Raw genomic sequence first — 17,965 nt, 5'->3', positions numbered from 1 at the left:
TGCTTGTAATGTTCCATAAAATATGTTTCACAATATTAAATATGTACTAATATAATGTGTCTGCATGAATATGACAAATTGAAGAGATAATGAGCTAAAATAAATTTGAAGAACTATTTTGCATATAAAAACATATATAATTTTGCAGATGCTTCATGTAATTTTGTTTGTTCTTTTCAAATGTGAGATTTTTTATACATCCTTTTAAATACTTTTAAACAATTTTATTTAATATTCTCATTATCCCATCAAGTTAACATATTTAGGGAATGACAATTATCTAAAATTTTACTGTCTGTTTGCAGAATTTTCTAAAGCTTACAGTCCAAGCAGTGACTAAAATACCCAAAGCTTTTTTGCACATCTACACAGGTGTGCATATAATTTTTTTCATAGAAAAGCCTTAAAATTATTTCTGTAGGTTTTTTTTTATTTTTTCCCCTAAAATGCACAAATTAAAGCATAGCCCATTTTTCATGAAAAATGCAGCTGGTCTTCAAAGAGCTTCACTGTTCCACCCAGTATAAATGTCAGTAAACCCTGAATTTCTTTCATGATGGTAATTTGTGATGACAAGCATTGCTTTTTTCACAAGTCAACCACTACCACATGATTATTCTTTCCCAAATCTCCATATTTATCCCAAGCGGCCAAAACCACTTTATAATTTTATCAGGTTATGTAGGACCTTGGACTCTGTTAATTTGCTTTACTGTTTGTTTGCTTGTTTTTTTGTTTTTAAATCAAAATCACGCTTTAATGACTAGTCTCTTGAAAATGTATATTTGAAAAGATGTAATCACTACAAATTTCTTTGTCTTCCATCATGCTTCTGCAGACTTAGTAAAGGTTTGTCAAATACTGTGCTCTTCCTCAGCTCTTTGATTAATCTGCATGTTAATTAGCCAGGCAAACCTACATAAATCCCACATTAAATATGCTGTCCTTCAAATTCAAGCAGACATTAGAGATTCTGTGACTTCATCAGTAAAAAGTTCTTTGAAGTACACATACAGAATAATAACTACTTCCAATAATTTAAGCTATTGTTAGCTTTTGTTTGTTTGTTTGTTTGCTTTTTAATCCAGTGCTACTCTGAGCAGCCACTATTTAGTGTCACACTTATCTATACTAGATACTATGAAACCAAATACATTTGAGCTTCATAACAGCTGAAACTATAAGATTATTTTACTAGGCAACTCAGATAATTTCAGAATTATTGCTGATTTCTACTGAACTAGAAGCGCTTTAGTTTTCTAGGGTACAGACAATTTTCCACAAAATAAAGCAGTGTGGGAAACAATGTCCTCATGAGCATCCTGTCTACTTGGGCTGGCTTTGTAAAAGATGCCATCTCAGGTCAATAGGCTGCTTGATCCGCAGTAACAGTTTTTCACTTCAGAGCAATAGAACAAAGTTTTCAACTACTTCCCAACTCTGTAATCCATTGAACTAAAGTCAGGATCTCCTTTCTCTCAAAACTTCTTCAGAAGTTTGGCAGAGCTGATGACACATAAAGGAGAACATGACTGGGAATGGTCCAGATGGATTTGCCATAAATCACACATGACCCATCTAAATGCCTTATGTGCTAAATTGGCCAGATCTGTGCACAAAGGAAGAGTGGTAGATGGCTATTACCTGTAGTTCAGCCACGCCTTTGCCCCTGGTTTGCCTTGATGTCTGCAGCAATCCCTATCAGTGGAGATGGTCTGTGGCATCCAGGGCTGGGTCAGCAGGAACACAACCAGGAGATGGGGCAGAGCTGTCCCCTCTGCCCAGGGCTTGTCAACAGGCGTCACCTGAAAAGCTGAGACCAGGCCTGGGCCCTCAGCACAAGACCAGCACCAAAATATTGCCAAATATCTAGCTTTCAGTTTCTCTATTAATTTTGAAAATTCTGGAGGAAACAAAAACTTTCCCAATAGCTCAAGATGTAACTGTTTGATCATGAACTTCATCTAATCAGAGTCTAGCTTACCTGGAAACATCAGAAACAAGAAGATGAGAAGAAACGTCAGACACCCTGCCTTGCTATCATATTAAAACTGCACAGAGGCAATGGAAAATCAATCCTCTTTTCTTTTTTATTTTTTTTTTTTTTTTTTTTTTTTTTCCAGTCAGGGAATGGAAGAGGAGTGTGTATTCTAACAGGCAGAATTTATCTCTAAGACAAATCAGGAACAGTTTAAAAAGCAATCACTGGCTGCACTGTAGAGGTTACTCAATTTCTGTTTTAAAAAGCCAAGAGTTGAATGAAGGACTCAGAAAAGAAGGTAAACAAAAGATTTCACAGAATCACAAGCGCAAGAGCAAGAGCAATTTCACAAGAGCAAGGATGATTTGAGCAGGGTGGAGCCCAGCAGCAGGGCTGTGAGCGAAGCCAACACAGCTGCCAAGGGCAAGAGTTTCAGTCACAACTGGTCATTTTGAACTTTGGTAACAGATGCAGACTTACAGTACCTTTCAGAGGCTTGTATTCCTGAACAGTATCAACAAAAAGCAAACAATTGCCTATATTGCATCTACTTGAAAAAAACTTGGCTGCTTTCAGTCAGTTTCCATATTGCATAATCTTGTCAAGCTATTAAGCAGCAAAATAGCTATTAGATTATACATTATTTCCTTATACTGCTTCAATGACAAATAACGGAAGGTAAACCACCTTGCTTACCACATGCCTGCGGCAATGCTTCATCAAAAATATTTCAAAGCTAATAAAAGCTGAGTTAGCAGGGAGAAGTGTGGAATCTGTCCTCAGCAGGAAAACATCTGATTCCTTCACACATAAGTGACTGTGATTGGCTCGAGGGCTCAAGGCATACAACAGTCTTTTCCTTAATTGCTGGAATTTTATTTTTTGCTTTTTTTTCCCCCAACAAAATATGAAAGCTTAAAAAAGAAAACATTTAACTGTTATTCAGACATATATAACACACATATTAAAAAAAATAATTGGAGTGTTGCAATTAGTACATTGAATTTCCGTTCATAAAAACATATAAAAAGAGATTTTATATGTTCACAAGGCAAGCAAAGTAGATATTTCTGGTAGGTTTACTCTGAGCATTTCATTTTATACTCTTAAGTCATTTTTTTTCTTCTCTAGACTATATTTAAATTGAGTGATTGTTGAAAATGGATTTGACTACTGAAAAAGGAAAATTGGACTAAAAGTCTCACATTGTATTGTATTGTATTGTAATCATTCTTTTTTATTCTAAGTGGAAAAAAAATGGAAAAGAGCTAAAACTCAAAATGAGGTTGTGATAGGTAATGTTTGTGTGGTGTTTTGTTTTTTTTTTTTAATATTTAGAAAGTGAACACTAAATCTGTGTATATTAGCAGGAAATGGTACCACAAAGATAGTAGCAATTATTTTGGAGAAGCATAATAAAATTTGCTTGAGAATAAACTATAAAGATATTTAAACTAAGGAAACAAATACCAAAGGTGGTTTTTTTGTTTTGTTTTTTTTTTTGTTTGTTTGTTTGTTTGTTTTTTAAGTTACAGTTAAAAAAATAATAAAATTAGTTCAGTCATTACTCTGGATGCTTAAGGGCTGCTAGCTTTCTCATAATTAAAGAAATGATACTTGCAATGATAACAGCATATATGTATTATACTTGAGAATTTCAACATAGCCATTTATTATACATTTCTGTCATTTCTGACACAAGAAATATACTTAAATTTCAGATTCTAGGATTATGTGAATAATGAATTTTATTTTTAAAGATCTCTTGCTTTAAACTTCCCCATTAATTTAAAACTTTTTTTTGTTTTTCTATAATGATTTCAGCTAGCCCCTTGTTCATAAACAGTATTACTGATGAAAGAACAAGACACACAGTGAACAGGAACTCTAACAAAATACTACTCATCTGTTTAACTCACCCGCATTTCTACTGAAACTTCCTCAGACTAATAAGAAATTTTCAATTCTACAGCACATTAATGAGGAGTAAATAAATCGTCCCATTAAAAATCCAATATTCTATATTGGGCAAGAATATTTTAAAATGCATAGATGAATAGCATAAATTCCATTTAAAAAAAATATGTGGATCACAAGAATATATCAGGATAAGGACATTTCAATTCATTTCCATTTTTTCCATCTCCAAGTTATCACTATTAAGGGAACATATCTAACTGATAGCTTTTAATGATTAAAAAAGCCAAAAACCTAATTTAGCCTGGCAGAATATTCCTATACAGAAAATGTGGAAAGAATAAAAAGAAGATCAGTGACAAGAAAAAGCAGTTTTGGAGCATATGTTTGTATGTAACAAGAATGAATGTCTTTATATGATCTTCCTCAAAAACACTTTTGGGAAAATTACTCTTCATCTTCTAAGATAAGAACTTCATTGAGTTAAAAGAGATTAGTTCTTTTGAAGTCAGGCGTGCTTAACTGTAAATTCACTAGTTATTCCTTACATGAAGCATAAATAATTGTAAATCTGTAGAAATCTATACAATGTGACAGAAGAGAGGGTTTGTTCAGTGAAGAAATGTGTTTCCTGCTGTTCAAATATTATTACACATTATCTAATTAGGATTCTTTTTCTTTTAAGAATTTTTGGATTCATCTTCATTACTGCCACCCAAGCAACCATATTTATAGAACAATTTCATTAACTCAACATTCTTAACTCATGAAGAATCCATATAAAAGCAGTTGAGAAGTTGAAGAGATGCAGATTTCATGCAAATGTCAGATCAAGTGAATATATTCTCCAAAAAAAACAGAACAAAATATTTCTCCCTGCAGCATAACACTTGCAGTAAACCTTTTTTCTTCCTAGTTTAGAGTCCTACCTCTGTCCTGGCATAAAATTCTCAGTAACTGAATTATTTTGGAAACAAAAATGAATTCACATTGAGATATGCAAAATTCACAAGGAAATTACATATATTCTGTTGGAGTAACACGCTACTTTATAAAAGGCTGAGTAATTAGAACACTAGGACACCAAAAGCCTATTAGGTATTCTTTGTATGAAATTTTGGATTTTATTTTATTTTATTTTATTTTATTTTATTTTATTTTATTTCACAGGGAACAGTGGAATATATGAAAAAAAGTTCTGTTATACCAACTCCCAGCTCTTCTGTGGATATACTGACTTCAAAGTAATTCAGCAATGCTGTTTGTGAAAACACTACAGGAGGACTGGGGATATTTTTAACTAGAAAATTGCACACATACCTGGGATCTATGAGTACTAGCAATATCATTTTTATCAGTTTGTGCTTACCAAGATTAATGAGTATCTATGGTAAATGTTTCTGATGAAATAAATAAGTAAATAAATAAATAAAAGATGATAAATAAGTAAGTGAAAGAAAATAAAAGAACTCATTTCTTTTTTGTGGTTTTGACTGAGAGACAAATCAGGGAACTTGGTTATCTCCAAAAATTCTCCATGGAAGCTGAAGACAGTGCTCCTGGTTTTCCTTAGATTAGTTAGCTTTAATCAAATTTCCAGGCCACCAATTATGCCGTCCTCTCCGTCCAGGATAAGTTTTTTTAGTCTGTGAAATCTTATATAATACTAATTTTACATGTATCCAGAACGTGAACTTTGAAGACATCACAAGCAGGTGGAAATAGAAACTGAGGAATTAATCATGTATTCATTTTTCTAGTCAAAACTGAAAGAAAATAATTCACCTTAAAACATGGCTATAATGTCATTGTTAAAATATTCAAGTAGTTCAGAATACGTTTGCCACCTGTACAACACAGAAGCAGCTTTTCCTTAAATGCCAGAAAACAAGATGATTTCATATAGATGTAGCATGTATTTTCACTGCATTAAATAATGCGGTAATAAGGTATGACTCACAATAAAGCATTAAGCAAAAGTTTATTCTGAATGAAGGCCTTCAGCTCAGAGTGTGCACAATTTTTTCCAATCCCCAACTGCACTAGGAACAGATAGAGGATGTTTACCAGATCAAGCAATTGAGGTAAAGGAATTTCTGGCTCTAAGACAGGTTGACAAGACCTCTGCAGACACACAGAGACTCTTTTCCAGGAAAATAGAGTTGGCTTAGTCCCATTTAAAATTAATTCACACTAAATTTTCTTCCAGTCAAGGAGTGAGCTCCTCTGACAGGTGGGAAGGACAGAAAAAGAAAATAAAGCAGCTAGTTTAAACAAAAATCTCATCTAAACGTTTATTTGTCAAATATAAGCTTTATCCAAAACTTGTTTTCCTTAATTCTAAACATTATTTGATTATATTTTGATATTGCCATGAAAAGTAGACTTCCTAGGTTCTCTAACATGAGAGGAAAAGAATAGAGTAAAATATTATGTTTGCTCTGTGAAAACATACAACTCACCTGAGAATTACTAAATCAAACAGCAAAATAATGGTTGTACAAATTCTAGTAAATGTCTTGCAAATGAACTTCTATCATGCTTATGAAGCCCCATCAATAGGTTACAGATAGAAACGTTAGGAAATAGTTTAACTGTGATACAGAAAGATCTCACTGAATCTTCTTCCCTGATTTTCTTCAAGCTCAACAGTTCATGCAAAATTTCTGTTTCTCCTTGTACTGGTATTTACAAACATATTGCCTATACAATGATTTGCCTCCACAATGTATAGGTCCCTCTCAATAGATTCACTATCGTTTAGCCATAGAATGTTACTTTTTGTACTATTTGATGTTTATTTTGGTTTAAACACATATATTTTTACTGCCAGGTTAGCTTAGAAAAGGTGGAAAAAGTAACATGAAACAAGGTCAGTTAAGTGAAAAGTTACTGAAAGAATGGGAAATGGTATTTTATCTATGTTTTGTCAATAGAAAAAAAAAAACCTCTTAGAAGTCATAATTAAAAGAAAACTTTTATTTTGCTTTTTGAAACAACATTACAAAAAGAGTATTAGAATAAAATGTGCAAAGTTACATGAGTCATGATCATGAATTGTTCACTAAATCCTTTTATTGTCAAGGAGTCAGCTACTTGAAGCAGTCCTCCAAGGGTTGGCTAACAGAGAAGATAACTCCCTCTTGAATATGCAGGATGGTCTGATAAAACAATTGCCTTATTTCAATTTTTTCATGGACTAGGTAAAACCACAGACCCCCCCAGATTCATAGACTAAAAGCATGAAGTTAACTCGAAAGAGAATTCATTGGGTTTGACTGTTTCTTCACTGACCTGAGATTTTCATCCAAGAGCTTCATCTTGTATCATTCTCCCCGATATTCTTTCAACATTTCTTTTCAGAGAATATTTTGGTAATAATATGTGAATATAATATCGAAGAAAGTCACATTCTTGCTTCAGGGTCCAGAAATGGCTTCTCTTCTATTGTACAAGATGAATCTTTCTGCCCATTTTCATCAGTTGAAGTCCATTATGGCAGACAGGTGATTTTCTCCTTTGTGTACATCCTCTAAGCATCTATGTACAATATCTGCTTGTCTCAAATAGTTGCAAGCAGCATACACCTCTGCTTGAGATAAATTGAGTGGATGCTGAAGTAGGAAAACAAGTTGAGATCAAACAGAGGTTTCTGCTTCAAGGTTGTCTGTGTTTCACTGAACTTTACAAAGAACAGCTGTAGACTCATGTTTTTTCTTTCAAACTGCTCAGCCTTAATGTCCAGCGACTCTACTGACAGAACGTGAATCAGTGGCTTACAGGAGATTGTCTGCTGACAGATACAGAATTGGCAGGTGATGAGTCCTGTAAATCAAAACAAATAACAATTTTTTTAGACAATAAAATCCAATACCTTCTAAAATGTTATTTATTTAATTATTTATTTACAAAGTTACGTAAAAGATGCCTCTTTCTGGATATAGACTGAACTTACTTCTGAAGCCAGGAGAAGTCTTCACCAGTAAGGAGGAGGATCGTGCGCTCTGCCTGGCTACTTCAGAGAACAGGGAAGGGGAAAGAGCATCTCCGAGGTAGATGCTGAAGATGGTTTTAGAGATAAAGATGATGCTTCATAACTGTGCTTTTTAAGATCATTCAAGAAATACCAAGAGACTTGTGGTAAATACTCATTATGTATTTACTAGCAGTACCCTGCTCTCCAGGAGACAGAACAACAAAATACTGATTGACTTAGAAGACTGTCTCTTGGGGTAGGCTTTTATAATATATTCTGAGTTTGTATGCTTTTATTAACATTTACCACTTATAATGCATGTTGCAGCTGCTCACTGAATGATTATTCTTCATAATACCTTCTTGCATACAGTGCAGTGTTTTCCTCTCATTCTTGTAGGAAAGAGGAGCGAGAGACTTTGGCCTAACTCCTAAATAATTGTAGAAGCATTTTTTTAAGATATTATTCATCTCATGTGGAATCACCCATTAAAAGCAGGTGAAACTACCACTGCAAACAGCAGAACCATACAGCTGGATGGATTATCACAAAAATTACAGTTGCTTCCTTTGTGACTGGCCTACAATGGCTCAGTTTTCTACAGATAATGGTTTTCTCGTTCAAAAGTCCCTTGAGTCTTCTAAAGAAAATAATTAAATATATAGATTGTTTCAATTAAAAAATCTATTATTAGTTCTCCTCAGTAATTCTTGATATGCTCATGTTCCCTAAGTCCTTTTGTACTAGTCAAGTTAGTTGACACCACTCAAATACACTATCAAGGAAGGTTCCCACCCAAGTGCTTAAAATCAACAGAGGTGAGCTGAACCAAATCCACAGCCTATCATAGCCTATAAGGCAAACTCAGGATCTACAAGAGCAGTTAACTCCAGACCAGAACTGATTCACTTCTTAAGACGCAACATACAGATTCCAGTTCAATAACATGGTTAAAAGTGATCATGGTGCCTAATTTACAGCCATATTACCAACACAAGGTCTGTCTTGGATAAGTGGAATGTAGCTGAGGCTAATAGGAAAGTAAAATGCTCTTTTGCACAAGCTTCTTACACCACAGATCCAAGTTCTGGTTCTGTTCAGTAAAATACCATGCTCTGACATTCTGAAGTGTGTGTTGAATCCCTGCTTTCTACTCAGCAGAGAAATGACAAAGTAAAAATATTGCTGGAGGAGCAGGGATTTCATGCCTAGGCTTTGAAAAGAAAAAATAAATAAATAAGCTTTTCTACTATCTTTAACTCTCCATCTACTTTTTTATGTTATTAGTCATGGAAAACATTCATAAGGCAATATTATCTTAGCAGTCCGTGAAAGAACTTGGAAATAGAGCATCGGTTTCCTGCAACATGGCTTGAAATCATTCTCACAAAAAATCAAAGAAAGCACTTTTTCTTATGGTGATGCATGAAATATGTTAGCTAAAACTAGGGATGAAAAAAAGGATAATGTTTACCTAGAACCTAAAATTAGGCAGTTAAGATGAGATATACAAGGAATTATTTCAAAAATAACACATTTCTTTTAAGATTCTGACATGCAGTGCTTAATTATCCTACAAGAAATTCAAATGTACTTTAGCTACAATGTGTACAAAGTAGTAATTCTAAATTGAGTTAGTTATCAGTATTTAGTGACAACCTATCACAGGCTCCATAAAATTTTTAATTTGTCTATCTGAACTATTCAGATGAAAACATATCTGGATTTTTTTTTTCTGTTACTCTATGAAGAAGTTGTAAAAGGTTGATTTCACCAAGGACTTTTACACATTCTATACATTGTGAAAATTGCTTTATTTGTATGAAAGTAAAATCCTGTCAGCCTAAATTCTAAAAGGATGAACATTAATACGAGGAACAAAAATTTGCATGATTACATGAAATAAGGTCATTCAATTATTTATTAGTAGAAATCTATTATTAAAAATTAATTAATTAATTAATTGTTTCTTTTTTACTATTCAGTTGACAGGAAAAACTATACAGGAAAAGAAAAGACATGAAAACCCTTACAAATCCATAAGAATGAGAAAAAAGGAATATGAACAATTCACCTTAATGTAATATTTATTAAGCTAGTGACCCTTAAAATGTGGATTAACTATTCTTGTTATCTTAGTCATCTAAAGAAACTGCATAACCTACTGTAGATGACTGAGGGCAGATAGCAATCAAATAAAAAAAAAAAAAAAAAAGTCCTGTACATTTGAAGAATAAATTGGAATAAATTGACATATATATATATATATATATATATATATATATATATATATATATATATATATATATATGTCACATATTACATGTGTACTTTCCAGAAATCTACATGTGTAGATTCAGTAACACTTGACAACACTTATTCTTCAGATGAAGGGTCATGTGGGAACTAACTTCCCATTAATTCATTCTGCTGCAGGGCATAAGCTTGACTTGAGCTACATATTCTTTGTTTGAAGCATGCTAATGAATATGAAACATTTTGTCATCATTTTGTAATTTTGCCAATTGTAGTAATTAATTTTACTAATTAAGAAATTGATTTTGAATTAATAAACATAGTAGTAATTCTTGCACTGAAATATAATGAGTACCGAAAGATTACAAAGATATAAAATTAAAAAGAAAAAAATACTATTCTGAAACTCTAGAAAGGAAAGAACAAGATCCTTGAAAAAGAAGAGGAATCACCACCTTGAAAAGAAACTTGATTGTGAACCAAAATATTTAAGAGAGCAGTATCTTAACAAACCAAAGACTGAGTAAGAGGGGAAATAAAACATTTGATTACTGTTTTACAGACATTTTTCAGCAGATTGTGAAGGACTTAAACAGGGATTTTAAGGTCAGTAATTCTTAAATCTTTATTCTCCATTTTACCATTATGACTGACAGCAGTCTGCAGCATTTCTTCAAGTAGATAGGGCAGATTTCAAGAGACTGTGTGTAAGGCTATGGGAACCCCTGCACTCAGTTTAATTATTCTTTAATGCTTTCACATTAAGTTAAGGTCACTTTCTTCCCTAAAATATGAGACCATAACCATCTCAGTTTTTCCTAACAGTTATAGGGAGATTATAATTAATTTTCTGTCTTATCGGTTGTTTTTTTTTCAGCAACTTCAGTGTATCATCATAGTATCATCATAGTCTCGTGCGGGTTGGAAGGGACCTTAGAGATCACTGAGTCCAACCCCCCGGGATTCGAGCCTCTGTTTAGCAGAGCAGCACTTATACCACTTGCCTCCGGTGTTGCAACGCGGCATTCCTACCACTTGTGCCACTGGGGCACACAAAAAGGAGGAGTCTATTAATACTAAATTTTTCCTGTGTGGTGCCAAATATAGACACCCCACAAGAGCACTACACACTTAACTTCCTACAATTTCTACCAAAAGTGAAAGAAAAAACCTTAGCAGTGCAGGTAATCAGTGTAGGGGGAGAAAAAAATAAAAAATAAAAAAAGGAAAAAAAAGAAAAGCAAAACAAGATGCAGATTTTAATAATCACGATATCGTGTTATCTTCATATTATTTTCTTCTGAAATAAACTTATCTGGTTTTTGGTTCTCCCACTGTGTATCTTACTCTTTTCTTCACATTTCTTTTTTTAGGTTTGCTCATTTTTCAATTTCTTTAGCAGTTCGGAAACTCATCTCCTAACCATTCATTCCTTCAGATCTCCCCAATGTACTTCCTTTCAGTTCCCTGGTGTCCACAACATACTTTATCCCACAAGAAAACAGGAACAAAATGTTACTCGTCTGTGTTTTTACAGCCAATTTGCTATAAATCACTTTCCTTTGTGTTATATAACACAAAGTACAGTACATCATCTTCAAGAACAAGGAGGCTTCTTCTCAACTATTTTTAACAGATATCTGTTTGTGTTCTCTTTCCAACATCTTTCTGCAACTCCCTTGCTATCTTTTTTACCGCAGAGATTTTTTTCACCCATGTGGTCAAAATCAATTGAAGTAGTGGACCGTATTTTGAAAATCTATTTGCTGAACCTGTAGCAGTGGGGTGTTTTTTTGGTTTTTTTTTTGTCTTTGTTTTCTTTTTTTAAATGCTTTTTAAAGATTACTGAAATATATGTAACCTAGCACACAGTAAGTGATACATGAACTACTGAAGTTACTTTAAGCTTACAAATTTAAATTTTTAATGAATGTTATCTTTGAAGTGTTCTTGCCATCTCGTTAATATCACACTTTTGGACTGAATATCATATAAATGAATTCACATATACTTATTTATGTAAACATATTTTGCTGCTGTTTAGGCAACACTGATAAATGAAAACAATACATGGTTTTAACTAGAGGGGTAAGTCTTGTAACCCAGAAAAGTATATGCAAAATCTTTCTGAAAGAAGAAGGCTAGCAACATGGCTTATTTTTCTTGGCAAATTTATTGTCTTCTTCCTTAGAGAAATTTTAATCTATTTTCTTTATACTTTCATACTAATGAGATTATTAAGTACATTTTTTTCCTCCTCTCATCTTTGCTTCTAGCATTGCTTGAGTGATTTACTAAACATAGTGATTACCCAACACCCAGTTTAACTATTTTCTGATTTTAGGTCTCAGTCATTTAATAATTTTTGTGCAATGTCTTCATCAATATCAACTTGCTTTCAATAGTAAATCCTCTTAAAAGCTAATGGTCTCACAGAAAAAACACTTTGGAACTTTGTCTTATGATGCAAAATTACGGGAATCTGTACTTTCTTTGTTTTGTCTAGGAAGTGAACTCATGCAGCTTTTCTCCTTCATGGCTTCCTCATGAACTAAAGAAATACTGACTTCTATAGCCCAGGATTCAAGAAATAGCAGGGAGTTTTCCTTTATGAAATTGGTACTACCACATTTTATTCAGTGGTATAAATGCTGAATAATGCTTGAATTAGAGCTAGCTATTGCAGTTAGGAAATTAGTGACTGTCTGTAAAAGGCTGAAAAACCCAAATGGCAGTCATCAATTAGGCAGTACCTGTACTTAATTTTTATCTCAAATCCCATGACATTGGAAAAAATGAAAGCATTTTCTTTCCACTTTGATATTTTTATTGCAACTATAACTATTTCCAATTCTTCCTGACTTATTCACACCTATAATATCAATGAACTATGAACAAAACAAGAGGTGGAGGTATCTGCAAGTATTTTTCCTTTTTCGGGTAGAATAGTTAGCTGACTTACTGAGCAGATTCACAAGGAATCCTGAAAATACAAATGCGCACTGAAAGTGGACTGCTGCTTTGATGGACCACAGTAAGTTTATCACAGAGACCGTACTGAAAACACCCCCCACCCTCCCAGTTTTTTGAAAGACTACATGAAAAGCTTGTGGAATTAATTCATGGTGATGGCTAGTATTTTAAAAGCATGCAAAGATAAGTACAGTAATTGAAAACTGTTGCGGGTTAGCAACATGACACAGGGTTCTCGTGCCAGGAAGACTTCTTTATTGCTATGATGATTATGATCATGATGCTGTGTATCTGTATAATCTTGCGTATCCTTGCTTAAAAAGCAAGCCTTTTAATATTCTAGCATTCAGTATATTTCCACTAACAATCCGTTGGCTAGAAAGCAAACAAATTCCATAACAAACAGTGAGCTTATCTTATGCCTAGGTACAAAACACCCCTATTTATTCAGACCTTCCTTTCCCTTTCCAGTCTCACTGTCAGCGAGCTGACATTCAACAAGGCTGAGCTGACCTCTCCATCTCCCACAGAAAACCATGGATGTGGCAAGGTGTTAAGAAAATTAAGAAGAAAATAATTTAATAAACATATTCTGTTCTTCTACCTGATAGCTACGTATTACTTCAGCCATAGGTAAGATTTGCCACAAATATTTTCTTTTGCTCTGCTAGGTTTGGTGTACCAGAAGTCCTGTATCCCATTTTGCAAGCTCCTTCCTGCTGGCATGTACAGATCACTATATTAAACTGCCACTGTTAACATACATTTAGGGCATGGGAAGAAAGACGACTGAGATACTTTGATGAGTCTGTTATATAAAGAGTCAAAAAAAAAAAAAAAAAAAAAAAAGAGAGAGAGAGAGACAGAGAGACAATTACAATTGGGTAACCAGAAACTAGTAGCAGTGGATGGAAATGTTGATATGATGATCATTTAGAGCAGGATACATTTTGTTGAACTTGAGATATCTGTAATGTAGGCATGTACATCTGATCAATTACCTTTTCTAAGTGTCTGCTTCTCTAAAATGTCTATAAGAGATATAGAAATAGGACTTAAGAATAGGTGAGGAAGTCCAGGTCTTGATTTCCTTTTCGCTGTCTTTTTTAACTTTATAGAAAACATACTATGTATGCATCAAAACTAGCTTTTTTCATGTCAGCTGCTGTTGGGTATTAGTCTATTCTAGACTTTTTTATTTGGAATAATTGTGTAAACTTGCACTTGAGACTGTTTACATGCAGTTTCAGTAAATCCATATTTTCCCCTTCTGGAGGCAAATAATATACTTTCAAAATGTGCTAATTACTGTTAGAGTGTCATTGAAAATATGACAGTCTATATTTATACTCAAATACCATGTTTATAAATTGACTTTTTAAATTTTATATTCTTAGAACTAAATGCATCCTCCCCTTTCCTTCCTCCCCTGTACACACTGGTCCAGAACTAATAAGAAATGAATGAGCTTCCTGAAATGCAATATGAACTTCTGCACACTTTATATCCTATTCTTCCTGCTGTTGCCAAGACAAGACTAAATCTCTTTAGAACATGTAGCGTTAATATATTATCAACTGGATGGGGTTTATTGCAAATGCTACACAAAGTGACTGTTAAATTTACTAGATACTAAACTTCCCATGGTTTTCACCTATATGCCTCACTTCTGCATTGCCATGGCTTAGAAATTTATGATCAAGAAATAGCTGCTGCAGTTCCAGAATGGGACTGGTGTAGTGCTGGTATACATACACACTCCATTGAGCTAAATCCTGGTTGTAGAGATTAAATGGAGCATGTAGGAAAAACAAAGGTTTTATGTTATTGCTCTTGGCATATAATAAGATACAATACGGCAATACTGCAGCATTGGAATGTGCTCATGTTGCAGAATAGATCTAAAAAGAGAGAGAAAAAAAACAAAAAACAAAAAAAAAGAAAAAAACAACAATATTTTAATATAATTATTCTCACATAATATATCTTAAAGCAACATAACTGCCATTTTTCTATTGTAAACCAGCATCTGTGCTTGTGCAGATATTTGCTGGATTGCACTAGTATTTCAAATTTGCACCCCTATAAACTGAATTCTGACACAAGGTCCTCTGATGTGGATCAATCTCAAGATTTCATTCATCACTTATAACAGACATTTGATTATGGGTACATAGACTATAGTTAAAAAACAGTTTGTATTATTTTTTTAGATGTTTATTTTTCCCAGAAACTGGGACCCCCAGTACAGAAAGGACGTGGAGCTCTTGGAACAGACCCAAAGGAGGACTGCTAAGATGATCAGAGGACTGGAGCATCTCTCCTATGAGGAAAGGCTGAGGGAACTGGGCTTGTTTAGCTTGAAGAAGAGAAAGGTCCAGGGAATCCTTGTGACTTTCCAGTACTTGAAGGGAGCTTATAAGCAGGAGTGGAATGGCTGTTTACAAGGGTGGACAGTAATTGGACAAGGGGGAATGGTTTTAAGGTGAGGTTTAGGTTAGATATTAAGAGGAAGTTTTTTACACAGAGGGTGGTGATGCACTGGAACAGGTTGCCCAAGGAGGTTGTGGATGCCCCATACCTGGATGCATTTCAAGTCCAGGCTGGATGTGGCTCTAGGCAGCCTGGTGTAGTGGTTTGTGACCCTCAATGTAGCAGTGGTGTTGAAACTAGATGATCATTGTGTTCCCTTTAAACCCAGACCATTCTATGATTCTATGATGATGTAATGAGCAGAGACATTAATTTCCTGCTACGTGGATTTTTTTTTTCCCAAAATTTTCATGAGCAAACCTGGTCTAAGCGGCCTTGCATAAAATACTATGGTTGAAGATGAAAGTTTGGAGATACTGCTGATATTCTGTTTAAGTTCTCTAAACAACTGAGTTTAGAGAACCAAGATTCTATACTAAATATAGACTGTGGTCCAGCCAACGCATTAACAACATGTGCGACTGTGTGAGAGGAGCTGACTATAGATGCAGTTGTCCACAACTTTAGTACTGGCCTTGCCAGACCTCTGCAAGTTACGATGATGTTTTCTACTGCTTCCATTGTAACCATCATAACTATGGTTCACACGATAAACAACAACAAATTGCAAGTCTCTCTATCACCTTTACCTTTCAGCCAAACAAATTTCCGTCTCACAGGAATATTTGTGATATTCTCACAGGAATAACTGAGACAAAAATAGACCCTTGTATATTATAATGGCACATTTAAAAGCTATTTATGTAATGCATGTATAAATGTAACAGAGATTATCATTCTAATATCAAGTTGTTATTTTTGTTCCATTTATACACATGGCATTTTTAAGTTTGAGGCCAACGTGTAAAGAAAAAGAAAGTAATTCAGGTCTCTTCTCTGGTCTTGTTCATGCAAAATTTTGTTTTAATTCTAAGGGACTTTCTGCAGCAGCTACATGCTCCAATTCTTCATTGCTACATCCACAGTATCAAGGCATAGTTGCATAGTAAAAAGCTTCTGCAACAGTATTCACTGTGAACAAAACAGAACACCAAAATCTGCAAAACTACTATTGTTATTATAGGCTTAAGGCTGTCCAGCCTCACAAATGATCCTGTAAGGAAACAAAGGACATCATACTTTGCTAAGACACACATAATTATTTTTTTTCATTGGTTTGTAATCTTATTTAGTAACTTCTTTCTTACCACAAATGGTGTGACAATTATTGACCAAAGAGTTACAGGAAGGGAATGGGTACATGAATACTATGATTTTCTGGAGAAGAGAATGTAACAGGGAGTAAAATACACTAACAGATCATATCCAATCACTAGAAATTTTGAAAAGCGTAATTTTCTGTTCAAGGAGAGATACGTATGAGAAAATAAATGGCTAAAATGATGGTTGCAATCAGGAAATATATTTTTAAAAAAGAGGTTCTGAGAGAGAGAGAAAGAGAGAAAAAAAGGTAAGTCTAGGGAGCATCTCCATTGCTGACTCCCACACAGAGTACTTCCTATGTCTCCATACAAATCAACGGCCTACAATGTTAGCGGTGAGTTTACATTCACAGTAAGGATGGATGAGAAATGAGGAAGAGTGCTATGTTCTCCCAATCTACCCATCTTAAACTGACTGAATCAAGTCCACTCTTTCACTATTAAAAGCTCAATTTTATAAAAATGAAAACCCAAGAAATTCATATTGTCATTTTTTTCAGCTTTTGGGTTCATTCCTTCTTGAGTTAGTGCCTACGGTTTACTGTTCCCTGTCACCAGTGTTCAGACTATAACAAAGGAGGAATGATGGAAGGAAGACAGCATGATCTAAAGCCTTGTCTTTGGATGTGGAATGTAACTGAAAATAAGAAGTCTGTAATTTTAACTTTCCCACAGTCTTTCATTTTTTAGCACTGAATGAATTTGGAAACATCAAATCACTTACTGTAGTTGAAGGTCCACTTTTACTTTAAATTATTAAGCTGAAGACTACTGATTTTTTCTAATGATGATGTGCCTTTGTGTTGCTGACCATGAACAGTTAGTTAGGAAAAAGTATGTAAGGAGCATGAGAAGACAATGATGCAGCAAGGCTTTGCAGGAAGAAAATCAGAAGGGACAAAGCCCAACTAAAGCTTAACTTGGATAATGTAGTGAAAGACAATTAAAAAAAAAATTTAGAAGTACTTGAACAACAAAAGGATGACTAAGGAAAATCTCCATCTTTTTCTGAATATGAGTGGAAACATAGTGGTGAGAGATGAGGAAAAGGCTGAGACATTAACACTTTTTTGCCTCAGTCTTTTTTAGTAAGACTAATTGTTTTTGATCTGCTGAGCTGGAAGACAGTCAGGGAGCAGAATACAGCCCTTATAATCCAAGGACAAA

At 34.2% G+C, this 17,965-nt stretch overlaps 1 protein-coding gene across 2 annotated transcripts in view; it reads right to left on the bottom strand.

Moving 5' to 3' along the window:
- The window catches only part of NALF1 (NALCN channel auxiliary factor 1), a 410,411-nt gene that overhangs the window by 231,717 nt on the left and 160,729 nt on the right, over window positions 1–17,965 (bottom strand). The window contains exon 2 of one of the 2 annotated variants that reach the window (XM_085552628.1): window positions 6,857–7,723. The exons of the other annotated variant lie outside the window; for it this stretch is intronic. Within the exon in view, the coding sequence (XP_085408754.1) occupies window positions 7,667–7,723 (57 nt within the window). The 3' untranslated portion in view covers window positions 6,857–7,666. Of the gene's footprint in view, window positions 1–6,856; window positions 7,724–17,965 lie in introns of those variants that run through there. 2 annotated transcript variants of the gene reach the window in all.

The sequence above is a fragment of the Coturnix japonica genome, chromosome 1 (genome assembly GCF_054131305.1).
Source record: "Coturnix japonica strain WE chromosome 1, WE-NBRP24, whole genome shotgun sequence".
NCBI lineage: Eukaryota > Metazoa > Chordata > Aves > Galliformes > Phasianidae > Coturnix > Coturnix japonica.
This window is presented reverse-complemented; position numbering and strand designations above follow the sequence as displayed.